The sequence below is a fragment of the Mytilus trossulus genome, chromosome 10 (assembly GCF_036588685.1).
Source record: "Mytilus trossulus isolate FHL-02 chromosome 10, PNRI_Mtr1.1.1.hap1, whole genome shotgun sequence".
In the NCBI taxonomy this organism is placed as follows: domain Eukaryota; kingdom Metazoa; phylum Mollusca; class Bivalvia; order Mytilida; family Mytilidae; genus Mytilus; species Mytilus trossulus.
This window is the reverse complement of record NC_086382.1, coordinates 9,826,560-9,854,290: the sequence shown is the minus strand read 5'-3', so window position 1 is coordinate 9,854,290 and position 27,731 is coordinate 9,826,560. Positions and strand designations below refer to the sequence as shown.

The following is a 27,731-nucleotide window of genomic DNA, read 5'->3' as shown; positions in this document are numbered from 1 at the left end:
AAACTTTTGGCTTATAATTCTTGCTTTTTCAAAGTCATGTTCATTATTTTTTTCTAAGTTTTACACTTAAAATTGAAAACAATTATACAACAATGAAATATACCTATTTCTTCACTTATGTATCTAATGGAAAACGCCAGTTTTTTCAATTCGAAAATCAATGAGGCGATACTAAATGCGAAATATGAAAGTGTTAAAAAAACACATTTATTATAAGTTATTTCATTTAAATTTCTTATCTTTTATCGCTTTTCTTTATCTTTTCCTTTAATTTTGAGGTTTTTCTTTTAACGACAAATCTAGAAAATTCAGCAGTTCCCTTGATGTTTTGTTATATTCTTATATATTTTTTTCTTTTCTCAAAATAAGCTTTAAAAATAATTATGTACACTGTAAATGGACAATAGAGGTTTATATCTTTAATACATATTCTCAACAATATTATTTCTGTTCTTACGACGTTGAATAACAGTCCATATGATAAAGATGATAAATTCCAACAACTCTGTGATGGTAAGGAGACTGGCACCAAGAAATAAACCCATCTGTCCACCAAGGTTCGCTACAAAAAGTATATTCCTGATCAGTAAAATATTATATTCTTTCGATAAACAATTTAATTATGTTCATACATGTAGAATATGTACTATGCATCCTTGAGGCTGAATATAATGTTTTATTTCAATTTTTTAAACACTTAACTCAATTCATAAACCTTTTTAACAATAAGGACATTTAAGACCGAAAACACATTGTATTGGTGAACCAATTCGTACCATAATCGTGCAACATATGAAGCGTCGAATGACTTTTATCTGTTGGAGAAGTTTGGTTTTCAATGAACAGACACTCTGCTTATGAAATTTGTCTAACGGGAACATGTACAAGCGTCACATACAAATTGAGATATGTTAACACCAACCTGGCAGAAGGTACTGACATGAAATCAAGTAGACGTTTGAAAATTAAAGTCATGAAGTTGTCTTGCTGTTTTATGACACTTTGAAATACATTTATGAAATGTAGTCGAATCGAAAAAATCAAGAAAATGAAAATGCTTTTTGCAACTAAGACCGAAAGAGACTGAAGATGAACAAAGATTATGCGGAATGAATTTAATGAAATCAACTGAATCTAGGTTGAAATCCAATTTCTACTATAACGTTACAACCAATTGTATCTAAATATGTGACTCCAAGGAGCTTGTCGCGAGGCAAAAAAAAAACGAAAACGCTTATTCGACTTTAAGCTCACCTACATGTACCATTATAATCTAATTCTTTTGATTAGTTTTAATAAAACCGATCGCTGAGTAACATTTGTAATAAAGAAAGGAAATATTTTACATACCTAATAAAGAAGACAGACCGTCATATTTTGGAACCTGTTCTGTTACTGTAGTTGATAAGTCTTTGAAATAAATCCTAATGTTCAGATAGCGTTCATATCCATCTTGTCTACAAAATTATTTTTTATTGAGGTTACAAAAAGATATAAGTGTGTCCCATTCAATGTTTGTTATAGCTTTACCTTTTCGAATATCTTTTCATGGACAAAAAAATATAACATAAAAGATTTAGCACTTCAAACGGATGGAAATCAAATGTCATACTCCTGACTTTGTACAGGCATTGCTTATGAAGAGCATGGTGGATAGAACCTGGTTTTATAGATAGCTAAGTAGTTCTCAAAGGTACCAAGTTTATATTTTGATAGTCAGACGCGCGTTTCGTCTACCTCAACGACGCTCAGATAAATAGTTTAAAAGTCAAGCAAGAATAGAAATGAAGAACATTTAAACTCTCGCATGCATGATTTGTGTTCGAAAATTTAAAAATTGCTTTAGATAATTACATCGACGGTACCACTTTTTCTGCAGCAGATGCGCATTTCGACAGAACAATTTTTTTTTTTAGCATGGATTGTTTTTTTTAATGATTTATACACGATTTAATTTGCAAAACAATATATGGCACAATTTTGAATATCAAAAATTAAAAGCAGATTCAAAATAAACGTGATAAAATGAACAGTACCAATAATAAAGTAATGACTGTAATATTTTTTCTGTCTATAAAGAAATAACATAAGAAATTTGATGCACAATGAATAACGGGCGTAGCGGGTTTTTTTAACAGTGTGCACCACATTTTTTTAAAATGTTATTTCCAATAGACAGAAAAAATATTACAGTCATTTCTTATAATGTAATTCCAAATTCTACAAACCGTACAAAACCACAAACAAGTATTAATGACTTCACAGTCACATGACTAAATTATGTCTATTGGCTGATAAAAGAATAACGTCAGCCAATCAGAAAACGCATTGCATCCAAAATTAAATTATATTGACATAACGAACTTTGTGTAAATTTCCAAACAAATTGATTATATGATTTAAATAAACATGGTACACGTAAGGAAGACTGACTTCAAGTTCAATTAAGTTCTTTCAGAATAGACATGTTTTAATCCAGTTGCAAACGTTTATTTTTTTTGGAGTGTTTTATCATTTTTATATAGTTAGATTTAAAAACAAAGATATAATGCTTATAGTTACAAAGTATATGAAAATTAATTTTGGTACAGTTTAGACCCAAATAAAATCTTAATAAAATCATTACAAGAATTTGTATGAATTTAAGTAATTAAAATACGAAGATAAGATAGGGTTAACCAAACTCAAATAATTTAAATGCTCACATGTTAGCTACGGATGACAGTACTTGATCATATTTTATGAACTTGCATTCTGGAGGACAGACACATATTGTTGACGATTCTGTCGCTGCCCCTGTAATGTAAATATTATAGGACTCAATACATGTATGTCAGATGATGTAAAACCGGCCTCGTGGAAGTCTTTACCGTATTTAAGTCGGCAACACGTAAAACGTCAAGATCTAACGTTCATTTACGATGATATTCCTTCGATTTTTGATATTTTATCCCTTAGTTTCAGAATTCAACAGAATATCAAATTTACTGTAATTTTCAATATGTACATACAAAAGTTTTTCGTAACTGTTTTTTCAAGCCTAAATTGTCTTTGGATTGCAAATAATTTATGTAAAGAACAATGAATTAAGTGATGGTGTCCGAATTCTGATTCACAATCTTACTTTTTAAGCTATGCCTTAGCATGATATAAATAAATTTATTGATTGTATTACATTGATTCGGTCCAAGTACTTAAAATATTCATTCTTTTATGGCTAGATTTATGGCTATACCCTTTGGACCTTTTGAATTTTAGCTATTCATCTTTTATGTAAGCTTTGGATTTCAAAATTTTGGCCACGAGCATCACTGAAGAGAAATGTATTGTCGAAATGCGCATCTGGTGCATGAAAATTGGTACCGTTAATTTTATTAACATAGATAAATAAAATCGTAAAATAAAAAAAGAAGTAAATGATTTTTTTTAAATTTGGTTTATTCTTTTTATGTTTCTTATTTGTTTGAGTTTGTTTTGCAATTAAGGTTAAACACAGTGTTGACTGCCGTACTCATATTTTTTTAAGATTTGCACTTATTATGTCTGTTTTTTCACTCATTGTTGTCATTATAATAAAATTTGATGCGACTTTTAAACAAATGAGATGTTTAGCTAGCTATAAATGCATGTAACAAAGAAAGGCAACATTAGTATACCGCTGTTCGAAATTCATAAATCGATAGGGAAAAATCAAATCCGAGTAACCAAACTTAAATTGAAGGAAACGCATCCAATATAACAAGCTATAACTCAGCAATAAGACAGTTGTTCTCCATTCGTTTGATGTGTTTGAGTTATTGATTTTGCCATTTGATTAGGAATTGTCTGTTTTGAATTTCCTCGGAGGTTAGTAACTTAACTCTTACCATAAAGTTCTGCGGCACAAGTGTTTGTAGAATAATCATCGACGCAATACGGCTCATTTCCTAGTGATAAAGAAAAATGTCAACGTTCAGTTTACGCCATGTTATGACATGATATAAGACATATGGTACAGCCTAGATCCGTTCAGTAAAATAACATACATCTTGTAAATCGGCAAATCCAGTATGGTTTTAATTATAATTTGTGTGATATTTGGTATTTGCCGCATAGTTAACCTTACCCGAACATTCCAGTATGTCTAGGCCATGAAAAGAGACGAAACACACGAAGACAAATTCAAATGTCTCTATTATGTTGTGGTTTGCTCACTATTAATTGTCTTTTTATGCAATGGTCTTGTCACTTTTTTCAGGATTTTGTTTGGGTATATTTTTGCTATTCTTAGCGTCTTTTTTCTACCACTAAAACCTGATATACGATAGTGTATTGAGTCAGTTATATATGTTCATATGTTATATTCTTCATGATTCACAATGAACGAAGTGTTTATTTTGAAAGGTTTGTCTTAAGTTGTTATTGCGGCAAACATTTAGACTTACTTTACTGGCGTATTGAAATGTTTATCTTTTTTTCTACATTTGCAAGATGTATAAGAGAAGGTTTGAGAACTCACAAAACATGTATTAACCAACCGCATTTTTGCGCCTGTCCCAAGTAAGAGACTATTGTCTTTGTTAGTTTTCTATGTTTTTTTTTTAAATTTTAGTTCATTTATATATGTTTTGAAGTTTAGTGAGACGAACATTTTCACTGAACTGGGTCATTTTGGTTAAGGGGCCATCTAAGGATCACCTCGGGTGCTGAATTTTCTCGCTGCGTGGAAGACCCATTAGAGGCCTTCTACTGATGTCTGTTATGTGGTCGGGTTGTTGTCTTCGTGACATATTCCCCATTTCCACTCTCGATTTGTTTACTGTACATCGTTAAATATCGATAATTATATAGTAAAGTTACTGATGTATTGTGACCTTCCGAATTAAAACTATTTACAGGGTGTGTGATAACATAAGCAACACGACTGGAACCACATGTGGAGCAGGATCTGCTAACCCTTCCGGAATAACTGATTATATGTATACGCTGTGTATTTTCGGTCTTGTCAAAAAGGTTCTTATTGGTTATTTTTTGCTTACGTGTACCCATAACTGTTATTGTGTATGCGTTATTGTGTTAGCGCATGCATTCTTTTTGTTCTATGAGAAAATCTCTGGGGTAGTTGGGACTTTCAATGTTTTAAAAACCTGATTAAACATGACGCAAGTCAACAAAATTGTGCAGACTTTTAGATATGAGGTACTCGTTTGGACTTTGAGTGCATACATGTAGGTTTCATAAAACGAGGTTGTTGAACTTTGTTGTAACTTTAATTTTGTGTTTTTGCTATCTATTGTTTCTCATTTTTTTCTTGATTTTCTTGTTTTTGGCCATAATTTAGTTTCAAGAAAACAAGTACCTGTTGCAGAAGGATCCATCGTGCAACTACACTCCTTCTTTAATAATTCGTTATAACAGTTACGTTTACAATCAACGAAGCTGTAATCAGTGTTGTCTCTACATATCTGATCTCCATATGCTACGTATGGACTCGCTAAAGATACATACTGTAAATATACAAAATAAAATATACAAAAATTCACAGAACAGCAACTTAAAATGGATAATGAGTCAAGAATCTGATGTTCAGTACGTGTCGTTTGTTGATGTGGTTCATACGTGTTTCTCGTTTCTCGTTGTTTTTTTTGTTTTTTTTTTATTGATAAGACCCTTGGTTTACCCGTTTGTATTTTTATTTTCCATCTCTTCGACTAAAATCAACAGAGTATAATTGTTTGCCTACATTTATGTTATTTTAATTCTAAAAAATATTGTTGGCTCATGTATTGATTACTTGTTTTTTTTAGAATGTTTAGATGATGGTAAAATTAAAATTACAGTTTAATTTTCTAGTGAAGGAATCAATGCTTGAAAACAAGTATGCATTTTAAAATTAGAATTTACAAAACAAATACTGACCTCTCTCCTGTGAATTTCTATAAATGTTATAGTACCATTTCTCACAGTTCTACCACCTCTAACCATATTTGGTTCCTCTTGCGGATCATGAATAGCAATCTGAGGAACAATATGTAAAAAGTACATATGTTTTTGTTGTTGTAAGGAGTAGAGGAACATTGGACACCAAAACAAGTGACAATTGATCTGTTGTTGTAAAAGTTGTTGATATATTTTTACTAACAATATCTCGTATTTGAAATGAGATTCAACATTTGTTTGTTCACACGCTTTCTTATGTGGAAGGCGTCCAAATTATTAGCTTGGTACCTTTTATGAGAATTAAACAACCTCTGGTCAAGGTCAATGCAACTGATAGATGACATGACAAGAAATTATCTAATCCGCTATATGTCAGTACAGGAAAAATCATTGTTAGGTTTATTTTCTGTAAATTTATTATTTATTTGTGCAATCATAAGAAACATTTTTTTTATCTGAGTATTCGATTGCAGAAGCAGTTTCGGCGCAATTTGTTTGAATTGTTTTTATATTTTAATTAACTTCTGGATTCGAGCGTCACTGAGGAGTCTGGTTTTTAATAATCAAACGAGCGAAAGCACAAAGACCAAACACATATAACGAATATTTAAACATACATGTTAGCAGTTACACCTGTTCAAAGTAAAGCGATTGCAATTCAGAAGTTATCAATAATTGTTGTATGTCAATTTTGTTTTGGGTACATTGTTTTGTGAAAAATCAGTATTTCTTATATTTCTTGAAACTTGTTTTAAATGTGTCATTATATCAGACTTTAATGTACATGTATTTCGTTCATTTTTACGGCGTATGGTGGCCTTTAGTTGTTTAATCTCATTTATTTGAACTCAGTTTAATAGTTGCTTCATTGGCAATTATACCATATCACCTTTATAATTACTTGTTCGTTTGTATCTTTGCTTATGCATATTTGAACCAATGAAAAAACACCATTTTCTCCTTTTTTAAATACGTATCAAGTTATTATTTCAAATAGGTTACACACGCGTGCAGACACCAATACTTTCTGAACAACCCATTTACACAAAAGTGCAAATATATTATAAACCATGACGGAATTTGTTGATAAATTTAGATCAATTTAAAATGTGTGTTCCACTCATGGCACTATTGTATGCTAATAATTACTTAAATACATTTGAATGCACGTTATATTCGTGACAATGCATTAACAACCAAATGGATAACTTGATATAAATCTTAATTTTATGGCTTTAGTATACAATTAAAGAATAAGAATTGAATGTTTTTTTAATAAAATTTTAGGGATGTAAATGCGTATTTCGTGTGCACATATTATTGTGTATGTCATACAAAATGTGCTTCGGTCAACACTTCAATAGAAATATAGAAAGAGACATTCGATCTTCAATCTAATACCTGAAGTTCTGTGGATGTTGTTTCAAAAAGTAAACCATACGATAATCCATATCGACTTGTTGCAAATTTTTCATTGGCATTAAATCGTCTACATACACAGCCACACATGTAAGCAGTCTCGTAAGAATAAAAATCTGTATAGCTAACCACTGGAATTTCCTCCAATTCATCCACATTAGATTGGTCGAAATACAATGACACGGTGTCCATATCGATTGGATCCCTAGTACAAATTGTAACGACAGGAAACTGAAGTTTTTGGTCAAATCGTAGGTATGTAGAGGAAAGCGATGGATAACTGTAGTAGTTCAAAAACTCAGTTATAATAATAAAGATGAGGAGCGCAGCACTCGCTAACCATACCACTGACCAGACTAAACTGAAAAAAAAGATTACATTTATTTATAGATTTCATGATGCCATCATTTTTATTATCATACAATAACTTAATTACCCGGGATGATATCAAAATTTATAGTATTACTTAGTTAAGTTTGATTCTGTTGAAGTATGGTGAAGACAGATTGTTGCCTTCATATATTTTAAATGTTCATTAAGGATGCATTGAGTTGATCGATTAACTAAGGTTTTCAATGTGTAACAGGGATATTTGTCTATTTTATAAGCTTAATATTCCAAATTCAAAATAAGATGATGTACCTAATCTCATAATATCTTATAAAGGGGGCAAAGATACCAAAACACCCAGGTCAAGAAAGAAAACACAACATAATTACCAAAACGAAAAATGTCATCACATTACTCAGACAAAACAAAGAACTAAACATTACTCGCCTTAAATGGCTTTACATTTACATTTTGGTCTTTTGTGGATAGTTGTCTCATCGACAATCATACCACATCTTCTTTTTTATATCATCTTCAAAATCTATTATAATGTTAAATGCCACTGCTGGTGGACGTTTCGTCCCCGAGAGTATCACCAGCCCAGTAGTCAACATTTCGGTGTTGACATGAATATCAATAATGTGGTCATTTTTATAAATTTCCTATTTACAAAACTTTGAATTATCGAAAAACTAAGAATTTTCTTATTCCAGGCATAGATTACCTTAGCCGTATTTGTCACTACCTTTTTGGTATTTTGGATCCTTATTGCTTTTCAACTTTGAACTTGTTTGGCTTTATATATATTTTGATACAAGCGTCACTGATGAGTCTTATGTAGACGAAACGCGCGTCTGACGTACTAAATTATAATCCTTGTACCTTTGATAACTATTTAAATGATTATATGATATAAAATTTAAAAAAAAAAGTATCAAGAAAACTAGTGGCGTACACATAAAAATGTAGTTAGCTTCCGATTTATTATATTTTAGATTTAATTAATACTAAAACACTGATTAAATCTTGCTTTATGAGAAAGAACAATAACACTGTTACAAAAGCGTTTGTGTAGTGTCACATCGGTTAACAATTATCGTTAACGTATACAAATTATTACCATACACAGGTTTATATAGAAAGAACTGTACGGCCATATTTAAAACAATTCAACATACACATTTTGTTGTAAATAAATTAAAAAAAATGATACCTTCGAATTAAACGTCCTGGATAGTTCTTGTCAAAAGTCATTTTGTTTAAACCATGAAATCCGGTGCTTTCTGAAAAATCTTTCCATAACCCTTGACCTGATTCTTCAGTTTCTCCCTTTTTGTCCATTTTGTCAGTGTGAATCCAATGAATGAATTTGAGAAAATGACTTGTGTATTTTCCCTCTGCTGCTTATAGATGTCTCTGATTCGGCCTTCACGCAGAGTAAGTTGACAATCAAATGGTAAAATAAAAAAATACCAAACAACTTTTCCTCTTGGAATTGCTGAATACATTACGACCAATTAACCAGACCACTTTACTTATTTATGATTTATAATAATAACAAGTCAAAACTGCCATTTTGATACAAATTTAGACCAAATAATAATTTTTCGAATATTTTGTTTTCAATTAGTTGAAAATGAGTTAATCAGATTATAAATCTTTAGGGACATTGCCAATACGTATTATATCAATTAATAAATAATAATATAAGTGAAATGCAATTGAGATTACAAAAGATGAAAAAAGAGTAGTGACCTTGACAAACTAGCCATGCTTACAAGTCAATGACCAAACACAGAACACAACTTAAACAACATTGATTGAAAAAGAAAAGTAAACGTCTCTAGTGGAGAGTTGTCTCTTCGGCAATAATACCACATCTTTCTTTTTTTTATAAGATGACCTGCGTTGAAGTAATTTTAATAAGCATTAGGTTAGTTCTCTATTTCCAAAAATGTTTTAGAAATATATTCCTGGTCAATATCTGTTTCACAAACCTTTTAACGTTCTTTTTTTTCTAACACCGACGAAAAACGAATGGCATATTGCTATTCTTAGAAAAAACTATGATTTGGACAAACTTTGATAATTTTTGTATTCTTATATGTCATTTTTCCTTATATGTTTTTTTGTCTATATGCCTTTTTGTGTGTTGTTTTGTTACATATGACTTTGCCCTATACTTAAACATCTCGTCATTGTGTTATTGTGTTATTGTGCCATTGTAAATGTTTGTGTATATGTTTGTTTGCTTTATGGTGATAGGGATAATAACACAATATTGACTAATGTTTCCCCTTTTTGACATTTATACATGTTATGTCTGTTTATTTTTTCAACACATCGTTGGCAATATAATGTAATTTTAGGCGACTGTCATTTAAGTGAGAGGTTTATGTAGCTATGAAACCAGGTTTTTCTTTACAACATGCCTGTACAAAGTCTGGAAAATGACAGCTGTTATCTAATCATTTGATGTGTTTGAGCTTTAGATTCTGTCATTTCATTGGGGACTTTCCTCATAAAATTTACCGCGGAACTCAGTAGTTTTGTGACTTTACTAATTTCTATATATTCGATTATACCAAATTACCGAAAAAAAACCATTTTCATTAATCATTTATTTTCAAGATGCGAATAAATTGCCGAATTTATAATTCGTAAAATGGAATGACGACTTCATAAACTGAAAGGAAATTTCGAAAAATGCCATATAAGCCATCACATTACATCTCTTTACAACCAGATTAAAAAATTCAAATGGATACGGCAGCTACAGTTCTCGGTAATAAATAGTAAAATTGCACTAAAAAATTAATTAAAATAAAAAGACAAATTTACAACTCCATGTCAAAACCAATAAAGAACCGATCACTTTATTATTCATTAGCAACTAAAGACTTAGCAATATCATACATTTAACCGGACATATTCTCAGGTGCTTCTACATGATAAGACAATCTTGTACCACAGGGTGTAATTGTTGTGCTGTTGATGGTAAACACAAATTTCACGATGCGTCTAAAGTCTCCAATGTTTCAGAACTATATTCTTGAATACATGTGTATTCAAATTTGTCTGCGTTTACGCAGAATCTCACATCATAATTTGAACAATTTGTCGTCATTACTTACAAGTAATCGTTGCTTTACATCAGAAGGTGATTGGGAGTCATAGCTAGGGTCATTCGAAAACGAAATTCGGATAAATACCAATATGTGTACATAGAAAGAATCTCGATGTCGTTAAAGTAAAGTCTGTACTTCGTTTAATTTCGGTATTGTTCCAATCAGATCCCTAATATTCTGTTGAATCTTAATAGTTGTCAAAGGTACCAGGCTTATAATTTGATATATCAGGCGCGCATCTCGTCTTAAAAAGGACTCATCAGTGACTTTCATATCAAAATAGTTTGAAAGCCAAACACGTTTAAATTAAGATTCACGTGATCATTAAAGGAAAATTATTTGAAATGAATTCATAGGGACAACCGTATTAAAGATATAAGCACTTACGTTCGTATGAAGTGTTTGAGACTTTCACTTTGCCATTTGATTATGGACTTAAATTTGACTTTTTCTCGGAGTTCGGTATTTTTGTTACTAAAACATGTACATACATTATATAGTTAAGGATTTCTTAACCACAAATTACTAAGCACCTGTGCTAAATTTTACCATGATTGCAATGACTTGGTGTGAATAACTTACTGTACGAAATAAAATAAAACAAAGGATATCACATCCTGATATGTAAATATTGCGCTATTTATTTTTTACAGAGAAATAAATTTATCACTGTCATGTGAGCATCATGGTGACTTTCTCATCTGAATCCCACAATTCATTATTTTATTAACCAATATTTTTTTCTGCGTCGATTTTGATTAAGTGGTGAACTGATTTTAAAAAAAAAATGTTACTGTGTAAAATAGTCTGTTTCCCGGCCGTTATTGAAATTCTTGACAATACCTGTATATTCCGAATGCATACTGAATGTTTTACGGAGGGGACCAACCTAGTGTAAAAAGACAATAACAATCAAAACCAAGGAGTAAACACAGACTCAAAAAACCAAAGGACATTTACATCAACAGTTATAAATAGTAAATAAGAAACAACACGAACTCCACTAAAAACTGGGAGTGAAATCAGGTGCTGCGGAAGGGGAAGCATTTCCTGCACCGTATACGGCACCCGTCGTGTTGTTTCTTTGTTCAGTTCGGATCAATGCTGTGTTTATATTTAATATAATTTGATGGTGGTATCCGTAGTGACGTATCATATTCATAAAAACGTAAAACATGTACATACATTATATAGTTAAGGATTTCTTTACCACAAATTACTAAGCACCTGTGCTAAATTTTACCATGATTGCAATGACTTGGTGTGAATAACTTACTGTACGAAACTAAATAAAACAAAGGATATCACATCCTGATATGTAAATATTGCGCTATTTATTTTTTACAGAGAAATAAATTATCACTGTCATGTGAGCATCATGGTGACTTTCTCATCTAAATCCCACAATTCATTATTTTATCAACCAATATTTTTTTCTGCGTCGATTTTGATTAAATGGTGAACTGGTTTTAGAAAATAAAATTGTTACTGTGTAAAAAGACAATAACAATCAAAACCAAGGAGTAAACACAGACTCAAAAAACCAAAGGACATTTACATCAACAATTATAAATAGTAAATAAGAAACAACACGAACTCCACTAAAAGCCGGCAGTGAAATCAGGTGCTCCGGAAGGGTAAGCATTTCCTGTACCGTCGTGTTGTTTCTTTGTTCAGTTCGATAATGATGGAAGGTTAGTATGACTGAGGAAGAATATCAGATATGATATGAAAAAAATGAAACAAGTATTCAGTCCGGGATTTTATAAAAGTGAAGTGGGGTCTAAACCGTTCGGTTTTTCTTGAAAAACCAGGATGACTACATCCCTAGTAGAGTTGATTATTAACGGAAGTTTAAATCCATGTTCTTAAGAAATACAATGAGTCAATCTTCCAGAAGAGCCAATGATATAAAAGTATGGAATTGAGTACCCCGCAAAGGGTGTGGGAGGCTCAGTCTGTAGTTTCCATGAGGTGTTTTGTACACTGTCATTTTGTTTTTAGTTTCTTTTTATGATGTTTTCACATTTCAAATGAATTGTGTCCCTTTAGAATCTTAGTTCCGACTTTTATCTTATCCTGCAAACGCTTTAATAAGTAAACTGAAATATTAACAATGGAACAAGAATGACAAGTGGGTCATATGTGTATGACAGAGATTTTTCTTTGTAAAATTTGACTACATAATTTTGTCATGTATTACTGTCTAAGCTGTACATAAGCAGGTTATGAATAAACTGAGGGCCTTAAGTAACGCAGCTTTAATTTTTGGGTTTTGTAACAGCTGTTCAGTACTCGTAAAATAAACTTTCATGACCAGAAAAAAATATGATTTAGTGTGCAAAAATCAAAACATATTATATCTTTTGTTTTATTTTGATGACACATACATTTTTATAAAGACAAACAGCAATGGTTACGTTTTGTGAACAACCTTATTTTACGGTTTCTTCGCGCTTTATAGTAAAATAAAAACTATCTGATATATTTTTCGTGGAACCTTTAATTGTCCTGATTGGTATCTTTCCCCCGTATTGTGGATTCATGTCCATGATATCTGCATATTGCTTCACTTGATTACTTTAGCATCACGAAGACAATAATACATGTTCATTCTTTCAAGGTTAGATCGTTCTGGAGAAATAACAGTTATGAAGTCGAAATTTAAGATATATTTAACCTTCCAAATATTGAAAGTTAAGAAATTTACCCTAGACCCTTACACACGATTCTATTTTCAAACTCAGTTATTGTTTCTGTTTATCATTTAAGTTAGTACAGAAATTCTAATTGGTGTAATAAAAAACTGACACTAACCATTTGAAGGATGTTTACACAAAAAAGGATTAAATAGCCTAAGATAAAAGTGAAAAATTATCTTTTAGAATGTTTTGTAATAGAAGTAAAATATAACACTATCGATATAAATTATAATGGTGCTCCATTAGCGAAATCCAAATTTCTGACAAAATTTTGTTAATACAATATTGAACAATAACATATATCAAAGTTGCTATAAAAACAAAGGGAGCATCAACCTTAATCAGTAAATTTTTCCTCTGATTTTTGAGAATAATAACAAAACTTAGCCATAAACCGTTTTTCATCTATGATTTATGATAATAACTTGTTGTGAAACACAAGAAAAACAGCAATTTATAATCAATTAAAAAATGTAGAGCTTGGGTCAAATAGCTTTTCTACAAATCTTTTATTCTCGATCAGGTGAACTTTTGCAGACCAGATCAATAGTCTTTGGGGACTCGGATAATACGTATATCAGAAATGAATTGTTAATGAAATAAGTGAAAAATAATTAAGATAATTCCAAGAGACAAACTGCTGACCTTGGAAGATAATTATAAAAAGTACAACCGTCTCGTTATGGTTCAAATAAGAAGACAACAATTTTTGCATACTATTTACTTTAAATGAGGTAGCAGCAGTTTGTAATTACATGGTCATTTTTATAAAGGACCAGGTAAGGGGCATTTTTTTTTTAACCCTTTCAAAATAAGTTTATATTAACATAAATGATGATCTTAGTGTAGAAACATGAAAAACACAACGAATTTATTATGTTCCGGTGGAAGGAAGGTTGCCTAGCAATTGGGAATCAAAATTAGCACATATGTATTGCTTTATAAGTACAAACCTAAATATTTCCAAATGATATTGTTTGTCCAAAAAGAACTTGGAGTCACAAATGAAAAGTCCTTTTGAATTCGTTTACCTTATGCTTAAAAAAAACCTAGCAACAAAAATGTGTGTTTGCCCACTCTTAAGTATGAATTTAGCAGTTGTTTGAAGATTTTTCAGTCCATATTGTGTTTTAATCCAAGATACTTTCATTGTTTTTTTTAAATTTTTAACAAATTCTGAATTGAGCATAGCAACACAAATGTTGCTCAGTAACAGCAAAAGATGTTTGAATTTAAGACTACAAATTAATTAATCATTTTATTGAACAAATTAAATTGAATGTAATGCAGTTTGTCTGTTAATGGACAATTTTTAATTAGAAATGAAAAGTTAGTTCGATTGTAGTTCATTAAGTGCTATAATCAACAACTTAGCTACATAACAAATGCAGAGCAACCGTGCAATACTGGCGTTCTTTATGTTTTCTGAAGTATGAATTTAGTTATATTGGATGAATATACTTCCTCATATGGTGTTACACTGTAATATAAACATCTAGATTATCATTACTTTTTTTTGACGAATACCATATCGAGCATAGAAATCTACATGTTGCTTAGCAACAGCAAACATACATGTACTAAACTTATTTTTCATCAATGTGAAGGTCTTTTCATTAAAACAAGACTATGAAGGATTTACTGTTTAGGGTTTCGGGTTTGAACAGTTTTCAAAGATATTTAACAGTTAATGACATGAAAGAGACGTGACTAGTACCACACACAGACCTTGCCTGGAATAAAATGTATGATCCAGGATATAAAGAATTAATATTAAGTAGGGGTGGGGATGCAAAATGTGTCCTCAGGGTACAAAACATATGGTGAATTAAAAATTACTTATCAAGACAAGAGGTGAGGATATAAACCATTTTGGTGATAACTAACGATGCATTATATAACGGAGATTTGACCTCAAAGAATTAATCCTATGGTTCAGTAAAAAGAAATTGACATAGCCTGTAAGAATATATATATGTTTTCAGGGTTGGACCTATACGACTCAATCATTTCACCATGAAAGTCAAAGCTCAAGAACAAAACATCAACTATATTTTGATCTTGAGATCAACGGTAAAAGACTGTTATGATTATCATGGTTATACACAGTGTGTAAAAAGTCATAAGTCAATGTTTAAAAATTAAATAAGTGTCGGAATAAAATAAAAAAAAGAAGAAGAAAAAGAAGATACAAGACTAACAAAGATCAAAGGCTCCTGACTTGTGTATGTTTAAGCGAGAATTTATATAAACTAGATTCTTACAATACGCACCCTTCAAGTAAGCCATTATACACTTAAATGAATATAGTGAATGAATTAAAATGCCGGATATCGTTGGTGCTGACCGTCGTGTCAAACCAAAGACTTTAAACATGGCATTTGCTGATTGTCCGTTTATCACTTTGCATTAAGGGGTTAGAACAAAGACTAGTTCGGAGTATATATATATTCAGCGGACTTTAACCTTTTGACTAGAACATTAAAAATTAATGACACAACCAAGCCATGCAGCAACACGATGTGAACTAGCCCTTAGTGCTAACATGAATTATCATTGAAATGGTCAAATTTATAAATTAATATGGTACTTATATATAATAATATAAGTACTGTTTATACAAACAGACATTCCAGCTCACATTTAATAATCAATGTGATAATAAAGATGCTGACATTATGGATACATTTAATTAATATACACAGACCACCTGTTATATATTGAGGTTAAATCCCTGGCATTTGACACTTTGAAGTTACAACTGGAATCTCACTAGGAGGCACACTTTAAACTTTTCTTAATCAGATACATCTCATAAACAATCACTGTTGGTGAAGAAATGCAGATTATGATACCAGATCTTATAGAAATTAATTACACAACAATTAGTATATTATCTAAAGGTCAGTGAGGCCAGACTCCTCCCACTGTTGATTGATGTACCCTATCTGTGTGTGAAGCCATATGCATGATCTTTGTATAATCACTTTCTTGGTTCATAGCAGTCTTGACTAGTTGATAAAGTTTTACAGTGCTATTATTTAATTTGAATTTAAACAACTACTTATAACTTGGTTTACTTTATTCACTCGCGACATTATGTCTGGCAGAGGAAAAGGTGTTCGCACAAGAAGGAATAGAGTTTCTCCATATAGAAATTCAGCTATTTCTGATAGACAATGGGATTTAAAAAATCCATCCAACTGGACTTCACAAAAATGTCCAGTCTTATGTAGAGGAAACGCGCGTCTGGCGTATAAAATTATAATCCTGGTACTTTTGATAACTATTGGACAAAAAAGGCATAAGAACACCAAGTTCTTTACCCAAATCGGTATTAAAACAATTATATATCGAAAATTCTAACACAAGTGGGATTACTACACCACAAATTCAACAAAACAGGACTATTTCTGACAATGATACATCCAGTACATTGAGTACAGAACCTGAAGTAGCTGTAACAGACAGTGGGATCAATGGACAACCCTTAGCTTCTATGGACACAAACAGTATTCCTGTTCCCAATACTTCCTTGACAGAACAGGACACAATGAGTGTTAATCATCAAGTAACAAGCAGTAATATAGGTGGAATTACCAATGACATTCCAATGCAGAACTCTAATTTCAACAGTATGGCTACAATGTCTACCATGCTGGCACATTGTTTTAGTGGCTTTCAACAAAGTTTGAATCATTTTAACCAGAATTTAAACAAAGGGGCTAATACTGACAGCAGTGGATTCAACCTTCAGCAATGGTATAAAGCACAAAGTTCTACAACTAATCACATGGATTAAGTTCCGAATATTCCCATATTTCAAACAGGATTACAACAGGATTTGATTAATCCATCCGCAACCGTACAGCAATTAGATGCCAGAGACTCATCTACTCAACATGGATTTCAAGGAGTACGCTCAGATTCTTTTTCAAATGTGGATATTTAAGAGATAACTGTATTGTATTTGAAGCTTTAAGGACGTCCATCGGTAGTTTTACTGTCGCAAATTTAGTTTACCTGGCGACGCGGAGCGGAGACAGGTAAACGGGTATTTACGACAGTAAAACTACCGATGGACGTCCGCAAAGCTTCAAATACAATACAGTTATCTCTATTCTAATGCAAAACAAGTTCATGATTAAATTTCAATCATTATTTCAGTGTAAAATCTTCATTAAAGAAAATTCCGCGAAAAAATGTTATCTTCTTTGGTCCCTACACTAGGTGACGTCATAGTTATGCTTCCGGCGTCAAACATAAACACCGGGCGTTTTGTGGCTTCTGTGCCGCTTCAAAATGTAATAAAATTTGATAAAAAGAAGATTTTTAGGCGCAACAAGTGAGTTTTTTTGTTTATTATTGTAGAAATAGCATGTCAATACATTCCGAAATTCAAAATGTCGGCTTCCCTAGTTACAGACGAGGAGATAGAGAATTTTACGCTTGCTGTCATCCAATCAGAACAATTGTTACAAAATAATTGCATTAGAATATTTCTTCTACACTAACTTGGCATCTCTGTTAATACCAAAATATGAATACCCCAAACAAATAATATTTTGGCTAATGGTATAGAATTAAATGTTTCAGGAAAGCCTGATCCACGTTTGAACAGAAAGTTGTCTTTGCAGTAATTTATTAGGGCTTTTGGAAAATATAAAAGGGTTATGACAACTGTTTTCCCAGATATGCGTGCCGAATTGGACGCATATCAAGACGACATCATTGATATATGCAACTTTTTGGGAGATAAATTTTATGATTATCATTAAATGTTCTCTGCAAAAGCTGCAACTTTTTTAAGAGAAAAGTTTGTAAAAAATTATTAGAGTAAAAGGGATCGCAATATTTTAAATTTAGTTACAGCTGCTGGGGCTAGCATAAACATTTGTAAAATCTGTAATATGGCAGATCATACCACAGCTTTCTGTTCAATACAAACCTCTGGGAATTACCAGTCACATTTTAACAAAAATACACTTGCGAAACCCCTTTTACCCATTACATCTCAGAATAGTGGGAAACATTTAAAAAAAATGACTAGTATTAGAGGACTTTCCAAAGGAAGCTACTTCCCCAATTATTGTGGATAAGCTCGAAATTGAACTGTTAAGTTATCCTGACAAATCATTTGTCAAATATTTATGCAATGGTCTACGAAAGGGTTTTGATAATATGATATCAGATGTAAATTTACCTACAAAAGAATGCAGAAATCACAACCAGAAATTACAAGTACTTTAATATCATTTGAGGTAGAGAGAGGATATATGTATAGGCCTTTTAACAACCCCTTTCAGAATTATAGGGTTAGTCCCATAGGGATAGCAGAGAGGAAATACTCAAACAAAAAAAGCTTAATACTAGATTTACTTAAGCTATTTGCCATATAGCAACACAAAATTACAATATTCTAAACATATTACATTTGCTTGAAGACTTTTGACCATTGATTCACCATCAGCAGATGGAGAAAGAACAATGGCAATTATAATGATGATTTTTAAAAAGCTTAACATACCAGTAGCTAGTCACAAAACTATAGGTCCCGTTAAATGTTTGGATTATCTGGGTATTATACTGGACACTGAAAAAATGGAAGCTCGACTACCAACTAATAAAGTTGAACGTATTTTTGAGTTCATCTCAAAAATGTATAGGAAAAGGAAATGCACTAAAAGGGAACTTTTACAGCTTTTAAGTCATCTAAATTTTGCTTCAAGGGTGAATCTTCCTGGTCGAACCTTTGTTTCATATCTTGTTAATCTGTCCTGTACACAGGGGTCGAATTTAAACTTTTTTGTGTACTGGCCAGTCGGACCAGTGGACTGAAAATCTACTGGTCCGGCTCCAAATCTACTGGTTCTACACAAATGAAATTCATTTGACAAACACTAATATAAATGAAAGAAGTTTACGGTTTTTTTCATGATTTCCCCTTCTTTTGTTTCCTCTCCTTTATTCTCGTAGTTTTTTTTGTGCCGTTCTGATTGTTCATTAGCAAGTACAGAATCTATCTTTAAATTCGAAGAACTCGTTACAAAAGTACATTCTTATCTAGGTCTGTCACTGCAAATTGTTCACATGATATGCATAATACAGTCCATTAGCTTGCAATCAACTACATAATTAAACCGTTTTTTTACCCATGATTTTTTATGTTTACGTTTCTTTTTGTCAATTTCATAAACTTTATTCAGATCTTCCATTTGAATGTCACTTTTTTTTCTGTACAGTCAATGATCTGCACCATTATGTTTACCTAAGTAAGGAGTGCCGAACAGATTTAGACTTTTGGTTGCGTTTTCTTAGCAATTGGAATGGAGTAGATATGTTTTACAATAAAGATTACATTTCAAGCTTCGACATGGAACTCTTTACAGATTCTTCACCAACTAAAGGCTTCGGCGGTTATCATAGGGAAGAGTGGTTTTATTCTTCATGGTCAGGAAATTTGGAATTACCAGATGAGAAAAAATATTCAATGGCTTTCCAGGAACTGTATCCTATTGTAGTGGCAGCTATTCTATGGGGTTCCAAGTGGCCTAAAAAACGTATTCTTTTCTGGTGTGATAATGAGCAACAGTTGCAATAGTGAAGAAAGGTTGCTCTAAATGCTTACAGATCATGACTTAAATGCGACAATTAATATGGTGTGCCTGTAAATATAACTTTCATTTCAGTTCAAAACATGTACCAGGATATGAAAATAAAATATGTGACGCTTTGTCTCGATTTCAGATGGACCGTTTCCGTAGGCTGGCTCTAAATGCAGCACTTCACCCTCATCAGTGCCCACCCAGTTCAGAAGTAATGTGGTCCTGAACCAAATTGTGAATCAAGTTTGGGACATTGCTATTGCAAGCAAAACAAGAAGTGCATATGAAACTGGATTTAAACATTTTGAGAGATTTATGTTGCTGAACAATTTTAAATTTAATTACCTACCACCTATTTCAGAAGACATTTTAATTTATTTTATTGCATATTGTTTCCATTTTTTGAAACTGCAGTATTCTACCATAAAATTGTATTTATGTGAAATAAGATACAAATATTTACAAAATAATTGTAAGGATCCCTTAGAATCTGACAACAACACACCCTTAGATAGACTCTCTTACATTTTGAACTCTGTCAAAAAACTTCAGAAACCAAAGAACAAGAAGAATTACCTATTACTTTCGAAATTTTGGAGAAAATTACATTTCGTCTAAGACAAGGTGTGTTTACCCCTTTCATTGATTTAATGTTAGAAGCAGTCTGTACTGTAGGTTTTTATGGCTTTATGAGATGTGGCGAATTTACTGTCTTGAAAGCCAACCAATTTGACCCATCTGTTAATTTATGTTTTGGAGATATTATTTTTCATAAAGATATGATAATTTTGAAACTGAAACAGTTTAAAACAGACCCTTTCAGGAAGGGTATAGATATTCAACTCCATAAAGTAAAAAATCAAATTTGTCCTTTTAAAATCTTAGTTAAATATTTACAAGCTAGAGAGAGTCTTAAACAAAATCTCCCATCTGATCCACTTTTATCTTACAAAATTCTTTGGCCTTAGCAAGAAATTATTTCATTAACTGTGTAATACAAGTACTTAATATATGTGGCTTCAATCCTGATCACTACAATGGTCACATCCTACGCATAGGAGCTGCCACAACTGCAGGAAAAGCACACATTGAAGACCATTTGGTCAAAACACTAGGACACTGGTCCTCTGGTAGTTACTGCAGGTATATAAGAGTGTCATCTACTTCAATTAAATATGCACAAGATTTGTTAGGAAAATATTAACATAAACATTATAATGTTTCAATACTGACTACTTTTAGTAAAATATTGTAAATTAGAATGTAGATCTACACATATATATATATTCATGTACATAGGTTTTTCCATTGTTATTTTTTTATATTTTTTTTCTCTTTCTCATGACTTTATTGAAGGTGAATAAATCTCAATCCTAAATCCTTGGCACTCAGCTGTTCCATCTGAGTTTTTGGACCTTGATGGAATTTTATCACTCAGTCTGGTTATTTGTAAAATTTCATTCATCCCCAAGCATTTCGGGGAAAATTTTTATCAAATTTATTCCAGCGCCAGTTTGATAGACCCCTGCTACTCTACTAGCACATGGGCTATCCCCATGCAGACTTTGCACACACCGACTGCAGATGAAACGCCTAGTCTCATCACCTAAGTGGAGAACCATCGCTTTACATTCCCTGGCTGGCGTATTGTCGGGCAGGCAGGTTCTTCCTCACACTAGAGGTTGCAAGCTGACTTGCTCAGGCAGGAACTCAAACATTGTCTTGTATGCTGAGTGTTTCCCTAAGGCCAAAACCAGATTGATTTATTGTTTTTTATAATAAAATTATTATTCATTCTAATATATCTTTCTGGTTTAAGCCAGTATGATTTTGCTAGGACCATGTTTTTTGGTTTACTCACAGATATCCCTTATGTTACATTTGGTAATGTTTTTCGGAGCTGGTATTTGCTCAATTACAAGGATGAGATCTGGACATTAATTGAGATTTGCTCTATTATGAGAGTTTGACTTTGAGTAAGTGTTGGGTCAGGAATTGCTCATTAATACAAACAGAACAAAATTTTACCAGAAAAGTTACACCTGTTAAAATATAGGTCGATGTGATCATTAACATTTCATTTCATCAATGGAAGGCTTGCATATTGATGCTTTGATCTTTGGAAAAGGTAAATAAAAATTATGTCTCTAGAAATTTAGTAAGCCTGCCACTGGTGACCTGGAATGTTTTGATCACTGACACTAGAGGCATAGACAAGGAGTATTTGCAAAACACTCTAACAACTATATAAAAAAATACAACATCATACTAAAAGTACAGAAACAATATTTCACTTTATGAGACTCAATAAATATACAACATTACACTGAGTAAAATAAATATGAGACTACAGAAAAGAATTACAATATGAGACAACATAATACAAACTTGGCTTGTTTGTATAAACTGTTGACAAAAGTTTGAATTGTTTGAAAAACTACGGATAATCTATTCCAGGAATAGAATACATGTTATAGACAACAATTGCTGAATTTGGAAAACGTTTTTGAATTTTGAGTCTTTTATGGTCTCTAAACATTTTTTCATTCGACTGTCATTAATAAGTCTTTTGTACACGAAACACGCGTCTGGTGGTCAAACATGTTTTCTTTGACTATCTTGCTTTTTTTCTTTGATATTCAATTTTCATTGTTTTACTTTGACGTCACATGTGAATATCCAATCAAAAATGTAAACGAATCCTTTATTCATTTGATTAAGGTTAAAGTCTTTATAGTACTATTATTTTGGAGGAGATATGATTGATTGAGGGGTGTTTTCTGACCGTCCAGTGGCAAATACTTTATGCATGCAAAAAAAGTAATGAAGAGAATAATTTGCAAACAAGAAACACGAAGGGACTCGCGTTGTCGTTGAAAAAGAACGACGGGAAGAAAAAGTTTAGAAACTGCATTTTTTTCTGCCGTTTCGCGAATCTTGAGGTGTTTACAGCAACAAAGCATGAACAAAAACAGCGGAACTTTACAAATCTATTGATGTTTACAAAAAATAAAGATGTTAAACTTTTAAAATATAGTATTGTTATCCATAGCACGTCACTTATAATTTAAACGAAAATTGGGGGCCGTTCTCTGATGCTTGTCTTTTACTATTTGCAAAAGTATGAATTATTCAAAGTACCAAGGATTTTTTTTATCAAAGGCATAGATAACCTTAGCAGTATTTGGCACAACTTTTGAAATTTTGGGTCATCAATGCATTTCAACTTTGTACTTGTTTGGCTTTCTAACGTTTTTTATCTGAGCGTCACTAATGAGTCTTATGTAGACGAAACGTGCGTCTGGCGTAGTAAATTATAAGTCTGGTACCTTTGTTAACTATTGTAAGACTTTATACCTGAAGCTACTCAGATTTTCAAATGTATTCAATGGTGAAATTTGAATCAAAATATTAAAAACATTAGCTCCAAGGGAAACTCAAAACGGAAAGTCCCTATTCCATTTGCGAAACCAAAAGCTCAAGTTTACACATTACATATGTTAATTTCCTAGATAACTAGAAAGAATTTCATAACGCATCTTATTGATAACAAATTGATAGTTAACGTATTCCATATGATTTCCAAGTGAAACAAACAAATTAGAAAAAATAGCAAATCATGTTTTTCTTTCAAATCAAAAGGGACTTGTAACAGCTTTAACGGTATCGGCATCCTTTATATGTAAGTAAAACATAGAAATGACATTGAGCGCGAGTAGTAAAGGTCACGCAAAATGCAAAAGAAAATCCTGATAGTTTAATCAATCAAACGAACTTGTAAATAAAGGCAACAGTAGTATACCGCTGTTCAAAACTCATATATCCATGGACAAAAAACAAAATCAGGGTAACAAACTAAAACCGAGGGAAACGCATTAAATATTAGAGGAGAACAACGACATAACACTAAAATGTAACACACATAGACAAAATCCCACGAGAATAACAAATATAACATATATATAACATCAAAACCAAATACATGAATTTGGGATAGACAAGTACCGTGACACGTTTTATCGCAATGTGAATTTACACTCAAAAATAAGAGAAAACAAACGACACAACGTTATAAGGTAATACACACAGAAACGAACTATAATATAACAATGGCCATATAACCGTGTGCAACGAAAATAGAAATGACATACCTAACACGCAAATGTGACACTTCACAACACCCGAACATGGATTTGTCATTTCTATATTTAAAAGAAAATCGAACGGTGGATCTAGACTTATATATCAAAAACGAATATAAATAATGATGAGCTTATCAACTAAAAAAAGAAACTAGAAGATATAATAAACCAAAATAAGTTTATAAATCAGAGTTTTTCATGGAAGTGTTTGATTTATTAGATCGGTATAATAATTCAGTTGAAACTAAAAAATGATCGAAAAAAATTAAACTGAGAAGATGTGGTACATGTCTGAATGTGTAAAAAGTAAACCAGTATAGGTCAAAGAACGGCCTTCAACACGGAGCATTGGATTAAGCCTTTTTCAACTAATTTTTATAGTTTGTTCTTATGTTGTATTGTTATACCACTGTCCCAGGTTAGAGAGAGGGTCGGGATCCTGCTCACATGTTAACCCCGCCACATTATGTATGTATGTGCCTGTCCAAAGTAAGGATCCTGTAATTCAGTGGTTGTCGTTTGTTTTTTTCTTTAATTTTTTAAATAAATAAGGCCGTTAGTTTTCTAGTTTGCATTGTTTTCCATTGTCATTTCGGGGCCTTTTATAGCTGACTATGCGGTATGGGTTAAGCTTATTGTTGAAGGCCGTACGATGACATATAGTTGTTAATTTCTGTGTCATTTTGATCTCTTGTGGAGAGTTGTCTGAATGACAATCATACCACATCATTTTTTTTTATACAAAATTACTAGTGTAAAACAATTCAAACATGAAATTAACGGTTTAATCATAAAAAATACAGAGAACCACTTACAAACCAAATCAACAAACAACAAAATAACTTTAAATAAAATAACATACAAACGTAGTTTCAAATATTATATTGCTTTAAATTAAGAGTACGGAAATATTTAATTAAATAAAGTTGCTGTTCTTAGTACTTGAACTGATGATAATGTATCGTTATACTAATTACTTATATAACTTGTACATACTAGATGGGCATTAGCTGCCAAATCTATGTTCACCGATTTGACTACAATTGTCATATTTGATTTAAAATCTGCTAAAGCGTATATATATAACTTATAAGAAGTCTAAATTGAACAATTCACAATTCAGAATGCATGGACTCGATAATATTCAGTCCAGACGCCATTCAAATAACCATCGAGTTGTTCTCCGAAAACTGTGGATTGTCATACTACTGGATATAAATATAAATATATATAGAGAGAGATGTGGTATGATTGCCAATGAAATAACTCTCCACCAGAGACCGTACGGCCTTTAACAATGAGCAAAACCTATACCACATTGACAAATGTAAATTAATAACAACGAGAAAAATTAACAAACAGCTGATGTATGTACAAAACAATAAACGAAAAAATACCCAACAATTTCTTGCTAAAAGAAAAAGAAGTACGTGTTGCTTTATGTTCAGTGTAATGTTGTTCAGGTGAGACAAAAAAAGAACAAAAAACCAAAAAACAAATGTACAGTTTTTATCTTTCCTTTCACTTTTGTTTAGTTCAAAAATTAACATTGTTTACAAAAAACAGCAACATTTTTTTTTTACACGGAACATGACCAGGAAAAATATTACTTAAATATATATCAACTAAAACTAGCTTGTGCGTCAATACTACTTAAAACAAACGTTGCAAACATGCGGCTCATTTATAAAATACAGTCCCTGTAACCCCCGTAGCACTGTTATTTTAAAATAGTTCATGTTAAAGTGAGTTGAAATTATTTTCATTTCATTTTCCACTATTTAATTAATTATTTATTTCTGATATACGTATTAGCAGAGTCCCCATAGATTCAGAAGCCGGTCAACACATTTTCAATTTGATTGAGAACAATAGATTCATACAAAGATTATTTGAACCGAGAACTACATCATTCTTTAATTGTAAACAACTTGCTGTTTTGTCTTTTAAATCATTACTTAAAGTTATGTTTTCAGTTTTAAATTCAAAGATATGAAGTTGTCTTTGAATTGGCTTTCTGTGTTAGATTTTGGACTTGTAGGCACGATTTGTCTTTCAATGCTATTGTGTTGGTCACTTGAAATAATTTTCAATTGTTTTCCTCTATCTAATTAATTATTTATATCTGGTATGCGTATTAGCTGAGTCACCATAGATTCATAAGCCGGTCAACACCTTTTCAATTAATTCTTTAATTGTATCAAACTTGCTCTTGTGTATTGTTAATTACCACTTATTATTATCATAAAAGCATTAATAAGAAACGCATCATAGACTATAAGCTCGTTGTTGTTCTCAACATTCAAAGAGGAAAAGTTGATTGATTAAGTTCGATGATTTTATCTGATTGACAACTTGCTTTGCGTAAGGGCCGAACACAGAGATCGTACTAGTCAGGAGCGGACAGATAAACAATTCATTCACGTGAATTTATTCATTTAACCCACCATTTAAAAAATGGACGAAAAAAAAGAAATGGAATATTCCGGACCAGGGTTGTGGACAAATTTCACAGAAACCACTGGATTTCATGGTTTGAACAAAATGACGTTTGATAAGAAATATCCAGGACGTGTAGTTCGAAGGTATCAATTGTTTAATTATTTATTTACTTTATTTATGTACAAATTTTGATTCAATACAATATTAAATTTAAAACAAAGGAGTCGTATGATTTCATCATGCTTATGACCTCTATAATCAATATTTATACTAAGGTTAGTATTGTTGTGAAAAAAAAAAGAACTACGTGAAATATTACTTGTACTTTACATATGATTGTAATCTTGTCCCTATTATACTATCTGAAAGATTCTTTTATTTTATTAAGACCGTATTTGCATTAAGGGAAATTTGTCAAAAATTAATATCTCGCCAAAAAGAGAACCATAAAAACGTTTTGTTTATCAACGGTGTTACATTTGACCTCATTAAGAAAGATTTCAGATGATTAAATTTTCTTTAAAAAAAATGAATTCAAGGTTAAAACATCCTTCATTGTATATAACACTAGTGATTGGTGGTAGTCATGGCAGTATTGGTGATATACCAATATTTTATTTGCTGAGCAGTTATGTGCAGTAAAACAGTTATAATCAGACCTGGGTCAATAACATGCCAAAGTAATTAACTACATTTCAATTACATTGATTTTTTTAAAATTTAATTACAATTACATTGCCAATGTAATTAATTACATTTCAATTAATTTTATCCAAAGACATGTAAGAGCTATATCATTTAGAACAAAATCATGAAAATAACAACCAGCTAGAATAGAATGAAACTTATTTATACATATATACCAGTACGTTTACTTTTTAACAATGAAAAAATTCGAACAATATTTGTTCAAAATAAAAAGTTTTCATTTTTCTAACGTTATTGTTACATTTAATCACCATTCGTCTTTCAATGCTGATTATTTGAAATTTTGTAGAAAGTGTTTAAATAATACCCATCAGTACAGAATTTTAACATATAAAT

General features: G+C 31.7%; 1 protein-coding gene across 1 annotated transcript; it reads right to left on the bottom strand.

Annotated features, from left to right (window-relative positions):
- Nucleotides 1–419: 419 nt before the first annotated feature.
- On the bottom strand, nucleotides 420–7,530 carry LOC134687685 (acid-sensing ion channel 4-like). The gene is made up of 6 exons (XM_063548143.1): nucleotides 7,321–7,530; nucleotides 5,899–5,997; nucleotides 5,339–5,486; nucleotides 2,706–2,796; nucleotides 1,351–1,457; nucleotides 420–562 (listed from the first exon to the last, which is right to left on the bottom strand). The coding sequence occupies exons 1-6, from the start codon at nucleotides 7,528–7,530 to the stop codon at nucleotides 420–422; spliced, it is 798 nt and encodes a 265-aa protein (XP_063404213.1).
- Between the last annotated feature and the right edge of the window lie 20,201 nt (nucleotides 7,531–27,731).

What these genes read in the sequence shown, in the direction of transcription:
- LOC134687685 (XM_063548143.1), bottom strand. Translation starts at nt 7,530, where the DNA reads ATGGACACCGTGTCATTGTATTTCGACCAATCTAATGTGGATGAATTG. An exon ending in TAGAAATTCACAGGAGAGAG is followed by an intron (nt 5,487 to 5,898) that starts GTCAGTATTTGT and finishes GTATATTTACAG; the next exon opens with TATGTATCTTTAGCGAGTCC. An exon ending in GATGGATCCTTCTGCAACAG is followed by an intron (nt 2,797 to 5,338) that starts GTACTTGTTTTC and finishes TTTACATTACAG; the next exon opens with GGGCAGCGACAGAATCGTCA.